The sequence below is a fragment of the Schistocerca piceifrons genome, chromosome 5, assembly GCF_021461385.2.
Source record: "Schistocerca piceifrons isolate TAMUIC-IGC-003096 chromosome 5, iqSchPice1.1, whole genome shotgun sequence".
Classification (NCBI taxonomy): Eukaryota; Metazoa; Arthropoda; class Insecta; order Orthoptera; family Acrididae; genus Schistocerca; species Schistocerca piceifrons.
Window position 1 is genome coordinate 140,609,135 of NC_060142.1, and position 19,107 is coordinate 140,628,241.

Genomic DNA, 19,107 nt, shown 5'->3' on the forward strand with positions numbered 1-19,107 from the left:
TAGCGAAGAAATTAAGTCTGTTGCGCAAGAATTAAGGGAAATGCAGACAGCCGCAACAGAAACACTCAGAGACGAAATTAGCGGAGTCGCTAAACAATGCTCTGAAAAAGCTACACAATTACGGGATGAGTTTAAAGCAATGACGGTAGAACTTTCGCGCACAATGAACGCAAAGATAGACGCGAAATTCGAACAGCAGAACACTCAGATTAACGAGCGCTTTAATCAGCACATACAAAACAGTGATACGCGTTTCCGCAAATTTATTCAAGATCAAAACAAAGTAAAACGACAAGTCATGGAAACAATCACTGCACAAAGACAGGAAGACAAACGTAAAATGTTTGCGAAAGCAAAAACGTATGTAGACAATAATATTACTACAGTGTCCGACAAAATTAATACCATAGAACAGTTGAACGCGGAATTACGGGATGAAATTTCTGATCTTAAATTAAAAACAGATACACACACAGTGAATATTCAAACAGTGACAGACAGATTCGAACAATTAGATCTAACACAGGATTGCGATGTCATCAAAGCTGATGTTAAAAAACTGAGCGAAACTACGCGTAAGTTGCAAAAACAGATTAATGCGTCTGATTCTAAAACCGATGATCAGGTTAAAATACTGACTGAAAAATGTGATGAATTGGCCAGTCGTATTGATGTTATCGGAAATACTAATGACAATAAATCAGACGATACTGCACCGGTTTCATTTAACCAAACACCTGAATTTCAAAATTTACAGGAGACTATTAATGAGATCGATTCATCTAACAACACGTTACGTAGGAAGTTGTCAAATTTACAACAAGAAGTAACAGAGATGAAAAACATTTCAGTTAATAACATGCTACAACAGACGCCACTTCATGAACATGTGTCAGACTCACGCAGTGCGTATAATTTGGGTAATCTACAGAGAGTACGGGACTTAGACTCCGATCAACCACAGTTCAATAGATTCTCTTACGATCCTGAACCTGTTCCATCACACAGAGATGATAATTTCGACTACAAACATTTTCTGTCAGTGAGAAAGTTTAAGGTTTTCAAAAACGATAGAACGCAGATTCACCCACTGGATTGGATTCAACAATTTAGCTTTGCTCTTCCACCGACTTGGCCTGTAACACATAAACTTGAATTTATTTGCAGTTTTTTGGAAGGCGAACCGGCAACTCGTATGAGACCGATCGCGAGGCAATGCTATTCAGTAGAAGAGTTTCAGAATGCTTTTCTGTCAGCGTACTGGTCGAAGACGACACAGCGCGGAATTAAAGATCAGTTAATTAGTTTGCCGAATTACGAGAACTCAAATTTTTCCAGTGTGACGCAATTTTTTGAGCACATGGTACAACAAAACCAGTACCTAAGTGAACCGTACAGTGAATCCGCACTTATACAATTATGCATTTCCAAATTACCACGGTCATTACGAGTGTCACTTCTAACAGGTCAACAAAAAGAAAATATTTCAGCGTTCAGAGATCTATTACAGCTCTTGGAAGTACAGCAATCTGATTATTCTTTTGTAAACAAAAACTTTTCTTATAATAACCAAGGTCAACAAAAGTACAGCAATTATGATCAGACACGTAATTTCAATAGGAGAGATAACAGACGCATTAGGAAAGACAACTACCAGAACTTAAATCACAGACAAAATTCAGGTTATCAATATCGTCAAAATTTTCAGCAACAGGAAGCACATTTTGGTAACAATAGACGTTTTCCACCACAACAGCATGAAAGTCAACCGGTTAGCATACGTAACCAACAATGCAATGCACAAGGTCAACCAGGCTTTAATGTTTCGCCGCGTGCGCATATAGTCCCTGATACAACAAATGGTAACGTACGGCAGCAAGGAAACAACTACATACAAAGAAGGCAGTATTTCAATTCCTATCGTAATGCACCGTATAGGAATGACTATTACGACAGACGTAAAAATAATGAGGACAATTTTCAGCGAACATCTAACAACAGTCGGTCATACCAACAGCGAGATCATACGCAAGAACATATTCTCATGAATGAACCCGACAGTAGGTACCATCCAGAGCGTAACACGTCTGGAAGAAGTAATAGGACAGCTGAAATAGTCGAAATGCCACAGAATCCTCCTAATAATAATAATACGTCAGATAGAATATGACTAAATACTGCACAGGACGCATCTTCTAATAACACAAGCACTACCTTTGACACGCAAAATGTTATTCACGAAAATGTAATTACTTTTGACGATATCAGAGACACTCTCTTGCAGGAAAGACCAGTTATTCAGAAAACCATTTCACATCCTGTTATCGAAATTAAGATTGGTTCATCGAAATTCTCAGCAGTAATTGATTCCGGCTCACCTATATCAGTAATAAATGAGGAGACTTTTAACGAGTGTAACAAAGAGAATACTTATCCGACATTACCTTTAGGCAAAACCAAAGTGAAGGGAGCAGTATCGAGTAAAGGTGTAGACGTTAAATTACAGACGCATTTATCATTTTGTATTGGAGGTCATACTTTCCACTCAAATTTTTGGATTGTTCCTTTATTGACAACAGACGTAATTTTAGGTACTAATTTTCTCGTACAACACGATGCAGTGGTTGATTTTCACAATTCTTATTTAATGTTAAAGGATGAAAATGTGAAATTGGCTTTAGAGTTTCAGCATTCATTGTCTGCGGAAGAGCAAACAATTAACCGCACAGAGGTCATTTCCGCAACACGTGACATAGCCTGTAATCCCACATTGTTCACAGATACGTACGTACACAACAATAATACTCCAGACGAAGTTGACTACGACGTAATACAGATGATTTCTGATAAGGTTAAAGAGAGCAGTGCAACTACAGACGACGAACGAACGCAATTACACGAAATTCTCTTACAGCAAGCTCCAGTTTTTGACAATGTTCCTGGTACTATGTCCGGCTTTATGTATGAATTTCAAGTGAAACAGCACGACACATTTAAAGCAAAGCATTATCCCATTCCATATATCCACAGAGAACAGGTTAAAAAAGAGCTGCAAGATATGCTTGATCAAGGAATTATTGAACCAGCAGTTAGTCCGTACATAAACCCGCTACATATTGTTAAGAAAAAGGATGGCTCACTTCGCCTTGTACTTGATTCACGTCACATTAATGACATTATTATTAATGAAACAGATCGACCACAGACACTAGAGGAACTTTTACAGAAATTTCACGGTACAGCTATTTATTCTACACTAGATTTGAAATCGGGATTTTGGCAAATTCAACTTCATCCGAATTGTAGAAAATATACAGCTTTTCTCTGTTTTGGCGACTGTTATCAATTTTGCAAATTACCGTTCGGCTTAACTATTTCTTCAGCAGCTTTTATTCGCGGTTTGAACACAGTACTTCCGACAGAACTTAAGGACAGAATTACGACGTATGTAGACGATATTCTTATCGCAGAAGCTAACTGGTCTGAACACAATCTGATTCTTGAACAACTGTTACAAACTTTCCATGCACAAGGACTTACAGTTAATCTTAGTAAATCGCACTTTGGCAAAACTTCCATAAAATTTCTTGGACACGTGATTTCAGCAGAAGGCATTGCACCAGAGCCGGAAAAAATTCAAGCTCTACGTGACATTACTGTTCCTTCAACAAAAAAGCAATTACGCAGTTTTTTGGGCTTAATTAACTTTTTTTCGTAAATTTATTCATCGTTCTGCTTTAGACACACCCAGATTATGTCAATTAACAGGTAAAAACAGTATTTGGTCTTGGGATAAGCAAGCACACTCTGAGTTCATGAACCTGAAACATGCTTTGTTGAATGCTCCACTTTTATCGCACCCAGATCTTACTAGAAATTTTTCCATTGCCACCGACAGTTCTAACACCGCTTTAGGCGTACATATTTTCCAGGAAATTGAAGAAGATGGTTCTATAGTAATTAAAAACATCGCATTTGCAAGCCGCATTCTGTCACCTGCTGAACGAAATTATTCCGTCACAGAACTTGAAACATTATGTGTTGTATGGGCTTTTACGAGATTTAGGCACTATCTTTATGGCAGACACACCACCGTCTACACAGACCACAGAGCAATACAATTTTTACTTTCGGCTAAATTCACTCACGACAGGTTAAGCAGATGGAAACTTTATTTGCAAGAATTTAATTTTACGATTGTTCACATTCCCGGCACACAAAATGTTATAGCAGACGCACTATCGCGTTCTCTCGGCAACAATCAGCAAGACGTAGCAACCAACTTCTGCAAAACAAATTTCAGTGTCATGTACATTCAGCAAGTTGCATTTGAAAATTTTATTTCATCGTCATTACAGGACATAGCAAAGGAGCAAAATAAAGACAATGTGTGGAAAGAAATTAAACACCTTTGGCAAGATAGGAAAAATGTTACGATTAGGAACCACTACACTGTACGCAATGACATTCTGTTTCGCCGCTCTCATCCTGACAGCAACAATTGGTTATTATGCATTCCTGACGAACTGGTTAACAAATTAATTTGGTACACTCATTTAAGTTACGCACATTACGGAGCACGAAAATGTTTTCTTATACTGAGACAGAACTCTTATTTTACTAACATGGAGAAACGTATACGACGAGTTTTAGCGTCTTGTAAAATTTGCCAGAAAGCTAAATCAGACACCACTTCACATATTCCTCCATTATATCCCATTATACCTGTTAAATTAAGACACATGGCCGCAGTAGATATTTTTGGTCCGATTCCGAGAACTAACAGAGGTTTTTGCTACATCTTTGTCGCTGTCGAACTCACTTCGAAATTTGTTACTTTCACTCCATTACGCAAAGCTACTGCTAAAACTGTTTCGAAAGCATTTGTAAAACATTTTCTATTTCATGTAGGGCATGTGATGAAAGTAATTTCTGACAATGGATCTCAATTTTGTAGTAGCGTATGGACACGCATGTTACGAGCCAGAAACATTTCTCCGATTTATATATCCAAGTACCACGCTTCTTCGAACCCCTGTGAAAGATTAATGAAAGAAATTGGTAAGCTGTGCCGAATATACTGCCACAAAAGACATATTGATTGGGATACACACATACTCTCATTCCAAGATGTAATTAATTCCATTCCAAATGAATCCACTATGCTATCTCCGTCTGTTATATTGAAAAACGTTGAACCACCAAACAAAATTAAAGAATTAGTAAACTTCCCTAAATGTCGTCGACTAAGACACCATGAAATAATTGACATTGCGCTGAACAACGTCAAACGTGCCGCAGAGCGCCGGAGAAGACAGCAAAAACAGGTTTGTACACGCCGCGACTTTCACGTTGGACAGAAGATATTAATACGTACACACTATTTATCCAGCAAATTAAAAGGTAAGTGCAGTAAATTTGAACTTCTATACGCAGGTCCATATCGGATTCGCAGCATCCCTCACCCCAATGTTGTACACGTCGAAACTTTGAGAACCAGAAAATCGAAAGGCAACCACCATATCTCAAACATTAAACCGTTTATTGAGTGAAGACACTTTATGATTCAACACACTATGATGCCATTTACTAATGCAATTATATTCACCTGACTAATTACTGATGATTATCGTATTTTTCTTGGCAAGTGCCCGGCAAGGTAAGGTTAGCAGGTCGCTTTTCTTGTCGTTACACATCAGACCGTGCACATTTTCCACTTTTTATGTATATGATTGTACTCTAGTTTTGTTTGTATGCACTGTGAAATAGTTAAGACATAACACACCTGTTGACTTTGACATTTTTTGCCTTATGACATCTCAACATCGTGACTGTTTCACATTTTTTGCTGCTGCATTGTGATATTATCTGTACATTTTGCCTCTGAACACTGTCAATGCCTTTGACATATTACGTTTTCTGTCATGTTATGCTGTATGGTTAATTATGTTACCATAAACCAGTCATTATTTAGTGAGTATATGATTTAAATGCAAGACATTAATCTCTGTTCATCAATTTCAGTAAGAAATGGTGCGTGTAAGAAATAAATTCAACAGAAATGGGAATTTCACCCACGGAATAAACGAAAGGAGATGCGATAACTTTATGAGGGAGAGTAAATGGATCAGGATTAACAAGCATTAACAAGAATATACTATACTCATCGTAGAATAGCAGTCTTAACTAATTTTTTCTTTCAGAATACAAGGTGATTGATGCAGGCTGTCAGACAGAACTACACATCTTAGTTTTAGTGATGAAATATGCTAGAGATAAGGAATAGTTGTGTAATGAATAATGAAGTGATATTTTTGCAGATGATAATGAATGCTGACGAATAATGATGAAGGATATGGTATTATGAATAATGAAGTTTCTCTTTACAGGTGATGATAATAATGAAGTTATGATAATATGGATAATGAAGTGAGGGAGAATGAAGTTTTTTCTTTACAGATGAGGATAATGTTAAAGTTATGTATTTATGCTATGTAGTTATTTAAGTATTTGTTGCAGTTTGTTTTGACAGCAGGTGTTATATTGCATAGTAGGATGACGGAAAGTCTTGGAAAGGACAGCTATGGAACACATTTTATACACATTTCACTACTTGTTAACTCGAAGTTCACTACTTTTCAGCATAGTGTGCGTTTCTTCTTTCAGGTCAATAATCCATTTTGTATTTTTTCCAGGAGATGCTTGTCATGATACTTACTAAAACTGTTACTTATTATACCTGTTCTAGTACTTGCATTTTTATTTTTTTTTTACCCATTTGTGTTTACCATTTATAAATGTAATCACATATATTGCCTTATTACATAAACTTGCTACAGCTGACTCATGATGAATGACATTACCTATCCTCATTTGCAGCAATAGGTCAAAAGCAAATAGTGTTATGCCTCAGCAATTAATTATCGATCCCAACGCAATGCATTGCTAACAAAAAAAAAAAAATGTATTACCAGTCCCAAATAGTGATACCAGTTTGAGAAAGTTCTGAGTAATGCTGATTAGCTCTGAATAGTATGTCACTTGAGTAATGACTTCTTAATGATACAAAAAATATATATATATATAAAATAATGCTTTGTAACTGGCTAATAACTGCCACTGTTTATTGTAATGAGACTACGTATAATGCCTGTGATTATTAATGCTTTGATTGCAATTAACTGATTTCTAATAATGACTTCATAATGATCTGAATAATACTGAATGATGAACTATGTTTTATTCTATTCAATACTTGCTGGCCACTGAGTGCCAATAATTAATGTCAGTCAATGAATTATGTTATTAATTATGCCATTAATTAGCTCTTGTTTTCCATGTTGAGTTTTCATGTTTTGGTTAATGGCCAATGAGTGCCAATAATTTGTATCACTCAATGTATTATGTTAAGGCTAGGCCAATAATTGACTCTCCTTTTCAATTAAGACTTCTGATGAACATTATTCTGTCATACTAAATATACTTTGTAACTGGCCAAGGACTGCCACTGTTTATTGTAATACGATTACCCATGATGCCAGCTAATGATTATTACTATTGGAATGACAAATAATTAATTAACTATGCCATACTTTGTAACTGGAAAAGAATGAGTGTTTCATAATGTTTTGTAATTAGGAAAAAGCTAATGATTATTACTATTGAAATGACAAATGATTAATTAACTGACACATAATTAATTAACTATGCTATACTTTGTAACTGGAAAAGAATATGATTCTTGCTATATTGAAATGACAAATGATGCTATGCTTTGTAATTAGAAGGCTAATGAATCTTAATTACTGTTTAATAATGCTTTGTAATTAGGAGAAGGCTAATGATTCTTACTATATTGGAATGACAAATGATTAATTAACTGTAATTAGAAGAAGGCTAATGATTCTTAATTATACTTTGTAACTGGAAAGGAATGTGACAGTTTCATAATGCTTTGTAATTAGGAAAAAGTTAATGATTATTACTATTGAAATGACAAATGATTAATTAACTATGCCATACTTTGTAACTGGAAAAGAATGCGATTGTTTCATGATGCTTTGTAATTAGGAGAAGGTTAATGATTAATACTATATTGGAATGATAAATAATTAATTAACTATGCTATACTTTGTAACTGGAAAAGAATGCGATTATTTAATAATGCTTTGTAACTAGGAAAAGAAGATTACTGATTCTATGTAAAATAATTAATGAACATTTTTCTGTAATACTACATACATGGTACAGAAATGTTCAATAACTGGGCTATGAATGCCGCAAACTACTACTGTAATTGGCAATATTATGTGACTTAATGTCCTTCACCTTATGAGCTAACTACCCTGAATTACTGCAATGTCCATTTGTCCTGTTTATCCTAGTGATCATGGAGCACTATCTTTGGTTTTGCACTAATTCTACGTTGGCGTGCCTTGTAAGAGCGTGGTGTTGACACGACATGCTGTCCATCACCGTGAGCGATGAAGACGTTATGATGGTCCCACTGTTTGGTGTACCTAATATACTGCCAAAATGAAAAAAATGGAATATTACTACGACAGTTCAGTGTCTTGGCTACGCTGATAAATTCTGAGGGGAAAAGAACTTCAAGTTGTGTCACTTGGTGTTGTACTTCTGTGGAAAGATATGGACTTTCAGAACAGCTGTGTGCAATCTAAAGTGCTACAACTATGATGCAATCCTTCCCTTTCCTATCCTAATTCTTGTCACATAGTGAAAATCATTTTTTGCTAACATTATTTATGTTCATGGCTATACATTTTTTTCAATTCGCTGAACTCCAGTGCGAGTACACTTATGTCACTGGTCGACATGATTTTTTGCTATTATGTTTATTTATTGCCAAAATGCTAAAGACATTTTTTTGATTTGTTCTGAAGTACACTATATGTGCACTTTTGTCTTTTATATTGTATATACATTTTTTATTTTCTGAACTACAGTGCATGTGCACTTCTGTTAGGTGTTAATATGTTTTCTACTGAACTTCGGTGCCTGTACACTTTTCGCATTTTTCAATATGATTTCTACTATTATGTATATTCAATACTTTAATGCGAATGCACTTATGTCATTTGTTACTAATTGTACATACATTTCATCAATTACTGATATGTTCTCAACTGCAGTGCATGGGCACTCATGTCACTTGTCAACATAATATTTTGCCAGTCTGTTTATTTGTTCTGAATATGCTAAAGAATTTTTTTTCAGTGCCTGTGCACTTTGTTATCTGTCAAATAATTTGTATATACATTTTTCTGATTTGCTACTATGTTTTGTACTCACATTTTGTCTTTGTCTGATATATTTTGTACTTAGTGCGTGTGCACAACATTTAAATATTCTGTAAGTTGTAGAATTTTGTTAATTAAAGAAAAATTTTGCCGCGCTTGGCAAGTCCAAATGACTCACCATCGCTGCCAAATTTTTGCCCCCCCAGTGGAGGGTTATGAAACACGTATGTAACATAGCAGCGACGGCGAGGCATTGTAGCATCTGTGACCAGAGAGTATGCGCTTGACCGCGCGAGTGTTGCGAGCGGTTCTCAGTCTGTCAGTCAGTCGTTGCGAGTCTGTAGCTCTGTCTAGTTGAGGGCAGTACTCTGTCAGTAGTCGTTGCGAGCAGTAGCTCTGTTCAGTTGCGTCCAGCAATGCGCTAGTAGTCGTCATGTAGAGGAGTTCGCTAGTTGTCGCTATGCAGAGCAGTACTCTGTCAGTAGTCGTCGCGAGCAGTAGCTCTGTTCAGTGGCGTGCAGTACGCTAGTAGTCGTCATGCAGAGCGGTCGGTCAGTGGTAGCAGTCCAGTGGGATTGCGTGATGTGGTCTGGCGACAACACTGGTCAAGATGCTGAATGAGGTATACTGTTAATTAAGATAATCAACGGATAATGTAAAGTTTAATTATTGTAACTAATTTTCAACAAGTGCCCCCAATAATAACTTTGATTTCAAAAGCAATTTTACATAAAATTTTCATTTAATTGAAGTAACTATTTCGTTCCACTTCCCCTAAACAAAAGTTTCAGTTTCAATTAGATTACAAAAAAAAAAAAAAAAAAAAAAAAAAAAAAAAGGAATATTATTATTTGCAATGCAGTTCCTCCAAGCGGTGCGCAACAACAAGAGCAGAAATTTGACCAGGTGTTGCAATGAGGTAAGAATTTAATTTTGTTTTTTTGCACAGGGCCAAAGACCGATATTTCGGTTTAATTGAATAATCATTATCACTGAATGGACCTTAATTTTTTTATGAAGAACTTATACTTGAGTCAGATCGCGATTATCACTTTTCTTGTCATTAAATTTAATTGCAGGGAGGTTACGTTTGGCTCCTATTCATTTATTATTTCTGTCTTTAAAATTTCAGTGGAGAGGTTGCACTTAGCGCAATGTCCATTGGCATTCCTAAATAATATTTATGTCGTGTAAAATTTTTGTGGGGAGGTTACAACGTATATTGTGAGTGTAATTAATGAGGATAGGCGAATGCATCACTAAGAAATTATATAAAAAGGTACATTTTAGGCTGAGAAATAGGTGCTCATTCCTATTTCGATTTATTCGTAAAGAGCCCTTAAATATTACATTCCTGACTTTTTTCGTAGTGGTACGCCTAAGCAAACGATGTACAATAGGCATCTGCAGTTTCTGTCACACTTGACTTTACAAATTACACTTACTTAAAAGTTTGGCTAATATAATAAATTTTATATCGTTATTTTGAACAACAGTGGAATGAAAAAGTAAAACATTGAGAAAATAAGTCCGGAGCAATTTTCTGAGCAACTTGTCAAACTCACAAATAATACTCGCTATATGTATCCCACACTGTTTTTACTCTATAGTTCGTAGTGTTCCTCTGCAGATGTCTGGACTATACAGTGTCACAATCTGAAAAGGGCACCAGATAGAAAAGTACTTTCTTATGCATTATGACACTTCCTTTCTTGCGAAATTTCAATATGGCGGCCTCGCAGCAAGACGATCTTCATCCAGCACGCTCAAACAACTACAGTTCCACATCCAGGCAGTACATAGATCATTGATACTACGGCCGCAGCTTGCGCCACTGGATGACGCCGCCGCAGTTGTGGGTATGTCACGTAGGAGAGTGAACTGACGCGAGAGTGCCTATAAATATCGTGGCTCCGCTCTTTTACGATGGTTGTCTCTATTCTTCAAAGCCTTCGAAGGAAGGAAGATTAGAGTTTAAAATCCCATCGACAATGAGCTCATTAGAGATGGAGCGCTAGCACCGATTAGGAAAGGACGGGAAAGGAGATCAGCCCTATCCATTCAAAGGGCCAACCCACCATTTGTCCCATGCAATTTAAGGAAATCTTGAAAAACCTAAATTAGGTGGCCAGATGAGGATTTGAACTGTCGTCCTCCCGAATGCGAGTCTAGTGTGCTGGCCACTGCACTACCTCACTTGGTCTGAGACTTCGATACGCACCATTCGTAGTAGAGCGACTGACCTTGGCTGCGTCTATGTTTTTTGGTTAGCATTGCTCCATTAACTGTGAGCGCACGCTTAAGACGACTTTTTCTGTGCTTTGGATTGTGCTTCTGGCTAGGCGTTCACTTCGTGAAATCATACAGTTTTCTATCTACGCAGAGCACGATAGATATGCAGTGATGAGGACTTTCTCCCAGTGCAGGTATTCAATGTGAAGCATGAATTCTGCGTTTCTAAAGCTGTTCGAGCAGCAGTAGCAGCAACTATGGCGACAGAAAGAACAGAGTGGGAATGCCAATAGCAGCAGCAGAAATTACTTTTACAACTACAGGGTGGGGGCCCACCAAGACCTCCTCTCCTGTGCCAATCTTTTCATGTCAAAGTAGCAATTTCAACCTACGTCCTCAATTATTTGTTGGATGTATCCCAATCTCTGTCTTCCTCTACAGTTTTATACTATATAAAATGTTTCAAATGGCTCTGAGCACTATGGGACTTAACAGCTGTGGTCATCAGTCCCCTAGAACTTAGAACTAATTAAACCTAACTAACCTAAGGACATCACACACATCCATACCCGAAGCAGGATTCGAACCTGCGACCGTAGCAGTCGCGCGGTTCCGGACTGCGCGCCTAGAACCGCGAGACCACCGCGATTGGCTTTATACTATATAGCGCCCTCTAGTACCACAAGTAAGTTATTCAGTGATATCATAACGGACGTCCTACCATCCTGTACCTTCATCTTGTCATTGTTTTCCATATCTTTCTTTCCTCGTCGATTCTGCGCAGAACCTCTTCATTCCTTCCCTTATTAATCCACCTAATTTTCAACATCCTTCTGTAACACCACCTCCCACATGCTTCGATTCTCTCTTCTTCCAGTTTTCCCACAGTCCATATCCCACTGCAACACAATGCTACGCCCAAAAGGTACACTCCCAGAAATTTCTTCCTCAAATTATGACTTGCGTTTGATATTGATGGACTTCTCTTGTCCAGGGTTTCTCATTTTGCCGTTGTTAGTCTGCTTTTAATATCCTCGTTGCTTGTCCTTCATGGATTATTTTGCTGTCAAGGTATCAGAATTTCTTAACTTCATCTACTTGGTGATCCCCAATTCTGATGTTCTGTTTCTCGCTGTTCCCATTTCTGCTTCTTCTCATTACTTTCGTCTTTCTTCGATTTACTCTCAGTTCATATGCTGTACTCATTACACTGTTCATTCCATTACACATATCCTGTAATTCTTCAGCACTTTCATTGAGGATAGCAATACCATCAGCGAATCTCAACACTAATATGCTAATATCTGTCAAAACTTACGAAGTAACGGCGTCAGAGTAAGTTATGTTTCACGATACTTCCGTGTCGACTTTCTTAGTAGTACTAGAACCGTCGTGTTCTAGGATCAACTGATGACAGCCAATTTATCGAGCATCTGATTGTCCAATTGTCTTGCAAAGCGGAATTCCGTAGTTACAACAGTAGTTAGCGATCAGCTGCCCCCCCCCCCCCCCCCATCACAGGTAGGCATGCACGAAAAGAAGCACTGTGTTCGCCGTTAGCGTGTTCCAAAGCGATCGGAAGCTCATACAAAATTTTACTCCCTGTCGTTGTCAAATAGTCCGAGAAAAGTTAGTGAAAGCAAATCATATGAAGATTTCAGTCCGATGTCACTGTCCGTTCCCGTTCCGTGCCGTTACTCTTTTGCTGCCGGAAATTGGGGCATCTCACAAGAGTGCCTTGGCGGCGGGAGAAAACGACGAGCGCCGACGGGCACACCGCACGCTAATTTGCCGGTGCCAGTAGCAGCAGCAGCAGACGGGATGCAGAAACTCATGTTCCAGCTGGAAATTAATGGAGCGACGGCAGAATTCCATTTGGACACAGAGGCGTCCTTGTCTCTTATTAATGTTGACACGGACCGGCTGGAGCGTCGGCTCCCCAGAGCTGCCGTATCCTCAGTGCAGCGTGGTGACGGACAAGAGACAGTCGACCCCGTTGCGGGGTCAGCTCGTAGTCAAGCTAAATATAATAACATAGATCACCAACCAGTCCTGCTGGTAGTAAATCCTTAGACAACTACCAACATTTTTAGCTTAAACACTTTTGCACTTTTTGGCTTCCAAATTCAAGACAAAATAAATCTAGTTTCAACTGCGACTCCGTTCAAGGGACTTAATACGTTATACACGCAGTGCAGCATATGCTAGAACCTGCTTTGGGTTGTGCAACAAGGTTCCAAGCCCACGTATCCTCAGAGCAATCAGTAACCTCTAAGTTCTGTAGAGTACATCTAGTGCCTTTCGTCATGAAAGGTCAAATTAAAGAGGAGCTAGACAGTTTGCAAGGTATGGGACTGATGTCCCCTATATCTTCTAGCCATTGGGTCTCATGGTAGTAGTTAAGAAGCCAAGTGGATCACTTTACAGTAATTTTGAGTCTAACATCAATGCTCAAGTTTACGTATTAACATATCAGCATCATCTTGTCCGGACGCGGTAGCTGAGTGGCCGCCGGCACGGTAGCTCTGCGTGTTCGGTCAGAGGGCTGCGAGCTCTCTGTAATAAGAAAAACTGAGTCAATGCATCATCGATCAACTTGAACGAATGTCTTGTGACGTCCGCCTAGAACAAACGCAACGAACTATATCGAACAAAACAGCGCGACAAAAAGGGCTAGGGTTCGATTCCCGGCTGAGTCGGAGATTTTCTCCGCTCAGGGACTGGGTGTTGTGTTGTCCTAATCATCATCATTTAATCCCCACTGTCGCGCAAGTTGCCGAAGTGGTGCCAAACCGAATGACATTTGAACTAAATTTGCAACCAAGACTGCTTTTAACCAATACTAAAATGATCCCCATCTTTTTTGAGTCTTTCCTCTTCTTTCATTTGGGCTGTAGTCCAGGATCTTTCGGCGAATTCCGTGACCTGGCATTTTCATGCGGCATCTCTAATTTTCACGATATTGTTGAATTTTTCGTTTATCTTGAAAATATTTATTTTTGTTCTAAAATCTTCATTTCTAGTCAAGTCTCGTCTTCAGTAATACTGCCTCCTCCACATACACTCCATCTCTGCTGCTTGACTATTTTTTCCCCTAATGACACCACATACAGCTTGGACTTTGCGCATTTCATTTTCAATATCAGACTCAAAATCAAAAATTTGTAGCACAGCATAAGTAAGAGATTTAGAGATTTGTTCTAAACCTGAAATGTCCAAAAGTTTTTTTTCCTCGAAATGTCATAATTTGGCTTTTATTAGTAGATACTTGTAATTAATATTTCTTGCATATTTCGATCAGATGTTGTACCGATCTTCGGAGATCACCTTCATTCTTTAGAAAAAGAATCTGCAAGCAAAAACACATTCAGGTATTTTTCATTCTGTACCTTAATTCCTTTGTAGACGGGCGTGCTGAAAAACAATGCCTCCGAATTTTGTATTTGAAATCTCTTAAAGCTTTTCAAATAAAACAAATCGTATTAACATCCAACATCCTTATAATTCATGTGTACCTAGAGTGTTGCGAAGTACAGCGTGTAACATGGCGGTGTGTAGCGTAACGAAGAGGGCGCAAGAGAAACTGCTTGTTGTAATCGAGTTTCGAATTGGGAAACTTTGTCCACAAATGGGGTACCATTTCCTTCAGCATGACAATACCAGATCAACCACGGGCGCAGCGACTGTGAAACAATCCGACGCGTGGGGTTCACTGTCATCGATTATCTTCCATACTTTATCGACGTGGCTACATCCGATTTTCAACTGTTTCCAGGCTTTCGAGGAGTTCACCTGGATAGTGATGAAGCGGTGCAAGCACAGGTGTGGTCGCAGATCCACCGACAAAAATATTCTTCGGTGACGGAATCAACAAACTGGTCTCTCGTTCGGAGAAATGTTTTCGCCATCGCGGCGACTATGTTGAGAAATAAATTTGTGTACATGAAGGACGTAAACATGTAGATTGTTAACAGTTTTATTTTGTTTAAAAAGCTTTATCAGTTTTCACACAAAAAATTCGGAGGAATTACTTTTCAGCACGCCCTCGAGGATGTGTATCCAATTCCTAGGCACAGGAATTGTTCGCAAAAATGGCTTGGGGCCATTATTTTTCCAAGACAGAGCTCGCAGAGTCCTATTTTAAATTACATGTAGATTATCAGACATAACTGTTTTTAGTGACTAACAGCCCATTCTTGACGTATCATTAGACTGTCATTTTGAGTAGGCAGTGCTCCCACAGTATTTAAGTCATATGAGGTGCGTGAAAAAAGTCATGAGACTGATCTTCTAGCCATAAAATTTTTAATTTTTTTCAAACAACAATTTTGTCCCCTTCAAAGTAGTTCCCTTCGGCAGCTACAAACAGGCGGTGTCGTTGTTCCCAGTCTTCTCGCAGTGCTGGTAGGGCTTTTAACGCGTCGATCACTTTCTCCGGAGTCGTAAAGGTCACAAGGACTCCGATCACTTGAAAAGGGCGGCTGTGGAACAGTAGGAGTGCCTTTTGAGTTGAAAAATTTCCGTTGTCATGATGCAGCATCCACTTGTGTGCTACGTCCGGTCTCAGTGAATTCAAGCTTTTCCCGCGCCATTCAAGGACATCTTCGTAAAACACTTGGTTGACAGTTGGTCCTGTATGAATAAATTCATTATGAACGATGGCCCTACAGTCAAAGAAGCAAATCAGCTTTGTTTTGATATTTGACTTACACATTCGAGCTTTTTTCTGTCGAGATGTCTCACTTTGCCGTTTTGTCTCGTAATGGCACCTAGAAATCCAGTATTCATCACCTGCCTTCACACGACTGAACCATTCATGGTCATTGGCAATCCTCTCAAGAAAATCGACCCACACGTTTTTTCGATTGTCCTTTTGCTCAGTTGTAAGGTTTTCTGGCACAATTTTGGCACAAATCTTCTGCGTGTGCAGAACTTCTGTGAAAATTTGATATACGGTGAAACTGTTTAACAGGTCGCCCATTATTATTATTGTTAAACGTCCGTCTGATCTCACAAGAACACGCTCACGTTCGACATTTTCGCCGGTCTTGAAAGGAGAGATCTGCCTGAGGGAGGTTCATGTTCAATGTATTCTCGGCCTTCCAAAACCTCTGCTCTTGATAAGGAATGTTCCCCATACACCAGTTTCAATTTTTCGAAGGTCAGAGTTAGTGATCCCCAAGTCTGACACAGAAACTGTTATACCGGAGCCTAGGTAGCTCCTGAGGGCTGGCAATCCATATTACACCACAGAGGACGAGGTTGTCTATGCCCGAGGCGTACCGAAAGCACCATGGTAAACAATGGCTATTTACATACATGATAATGGAAACAGACATTCTGAGCACTACCTCCTGCAGGGGGAGCTCGAGCCACGGTCTGCAGGAAGTATCACTACACCAAAAGCTGACTGGCTGGAGAGATCTATTTAGGGGCTAGAACAGCCCTGAAGTTCAGTTCACGCCGGATGCCGATCTGGTGTACTGCAACCATTGAAGATTACGTCTTCGTCTCTGAATCGGACTGTTACTAGGGTGTGTGGGTGTTACCACGAGCCTTCGTGGAAAATTAGGCGTGAGCTTTAGTTTGCCTGCATTAAGAGACTTGTACTGGCATCGTTATTGCTATCTTTCGTTTGTTGTTCTGTGATCAACCTTGTGAACTTACGTCAATAAAAGTTGTCGGAATGAGATTTTCACTCTGCAACGGAGTGTGCGCTGATATGAAACTTCCTGGCAAATTAAAACTGTGTGCCGGACCGAGACTCGAAATTAATAAAAGTGGTGTTTGTGAAAAATTGCGAATTGTCAGTGACAGCACAAACTTGATGGCATAACGATCCTGTAAATTTTGCTGTTTCATTTTCGTAATACACAACAAAAACACAACTTCACTGACGGTGCTCTCAAAAATCACGCGATGCCCGTACGGAGCTCAAACTCGGACTGATCATCTAGAAGGGATGAACGCACAAGTAGAACAACACACTTTTGCCAGATTACTCGTAGTGTTGTAAGTCTCATTACTTTTCTCACACACCTCGTACCATGAACAACTCTTCCCAGCTATCTCCAGTTGGGTACATTATTTGGATGAGTTGATAATTACAATGGTTACCTTTGAGCTCCGTTCTCGCCTCGACAAATGTTCTTTTGAGTCAAGTGCAAAGTATCGAGGATATATATTAGTTAATGAAGGGCTTACGCCACATACATGGACGCAGTAACTAACTTACTACCTTATAAGAACGGGGACCTTGATAACAGAATTAATGCTATGAAAAAGAGATGCTCTGGATCACAAAGCCAGACACGCCTCCTGCCTGTATAGCCTCGCTGCCAAACAGTGTTAAGGAAGGAGTTGTGTGCACTCACCTGCTACTGTGGCGAGGGCAGCGGCCAGCAGGAAGAGCAGCGCCCACATCACGGCTCGCGGCCCCGCGGAGTGGCCACCAGAGGCGCGCCGGTCATGCTATGAACACACCAGACAAACGAACCAGTCAGCGCACCTGCTCACTCCGTGAGAGACCGTCATGAGCATCGACATCATCTCGTCTGGTTACGACAGGACATAACAACACAGCAAATCACATAAAAAGAGTGTATAAAAAGCGTCCAATATTTCTGTTACAGATAAAAAAAACCACTCCGTTTTCAGGCCACAAGTGACCCATCGGGACCATCCGACCGCCGTGTCATCCTCACTGAGGATGCGGATAGCAGGGGCGTGTGGTCAGCACACCGCTCTCCCTGTCGTTATGATGGTTTTCTTTTTGACCGGAGCCGCTACTATTCGGTCGAGTAGTTCCCCAATTGGCATCACGAGCCTGAGTGCGCTCCGAGAAATGACAACAGCGCATGATGGCCCAGATGGTCGCCCATCCAAGTGCCGGCCACGCCCGGCAGCACTTAATTTCGGTGATGTGACGGGAACCGGTGTATCCCCTGCGACAAGGCCGTTGTCTCTGTTACAGATAGAGCTCAAAATTAGGGAAACGTTTTACTTACATTCCAATTTTAGAATGTGTTGTTGGAGCTTATGTTTAAGGGAAAAAGAAACGAACAACACTTACGGAGCCAAAAAGTAAGTTAATAGAAATAAAAACGGACGAGTGTGAGTAGGACGCACCTCTGACGGTTTCATGCAAACTAAATTATGTATATAGATAATAATAATAATAATTTCGTGTGGATCAATGGCCTGGTGCAGGTTTTTATATCGAACACCACTTCGACGACTTGCGTGTCCCTGACCTACAACAGTTAAACAACTGTGGAAACGGGACCTAGAGTGTAACGTGAAATGAGAGCCATGAGTTGTTTCTGGCGACACCTCACGTAGTTGAGATGTAAGTGCTAGGTTAGAAAGAAAGCTAATAAATCTGTTGTCCGGCGAACATTCGATCCCGTGACTTCTCAGTTGCCAGGCACGTACCTCATTGCTTTTCTAAATTGCTTCTTTAATTGTTGTTACTTGGCATAGTTGTATAAATTAAACTATGTAATGTATAAAATGAACAACTCACTCAGTATCTTTGGGTGTTAAGCACCCAAGTACATTTTTTTCTAAATTAATATGCTGATTAACACAGCTACATAATTTGATGATCATACAA

At 39.4% G+C, this 19,107-nt stretch overlaps 1 protein-coding gene across 1 annotated transcript in view; it reads right to left on the reverse strand.

Annotated features, from left to right (window-relative positions):
- LOC124798808 (lachesin-like) overlaps positions 1-17,952 on the reverse strand; it is a 109,448-nt gene extending 91,496 nt beyond the window's left edge. The window contains exon 1 of the mRNA XM_047262338.1: positions 17,867-17,952. Coding sequence (XP_047118294.1) covers positions 17,867-17,915 — 49 coding nt within the window. The 5' untranslated portion in view covers positions 17,916-17,952. The remainder of the gene's footprint in view (positions 1-17,866) is intronic.
- Positions 17,953-19,107: the final 1,155 nt, after the last annotated feature.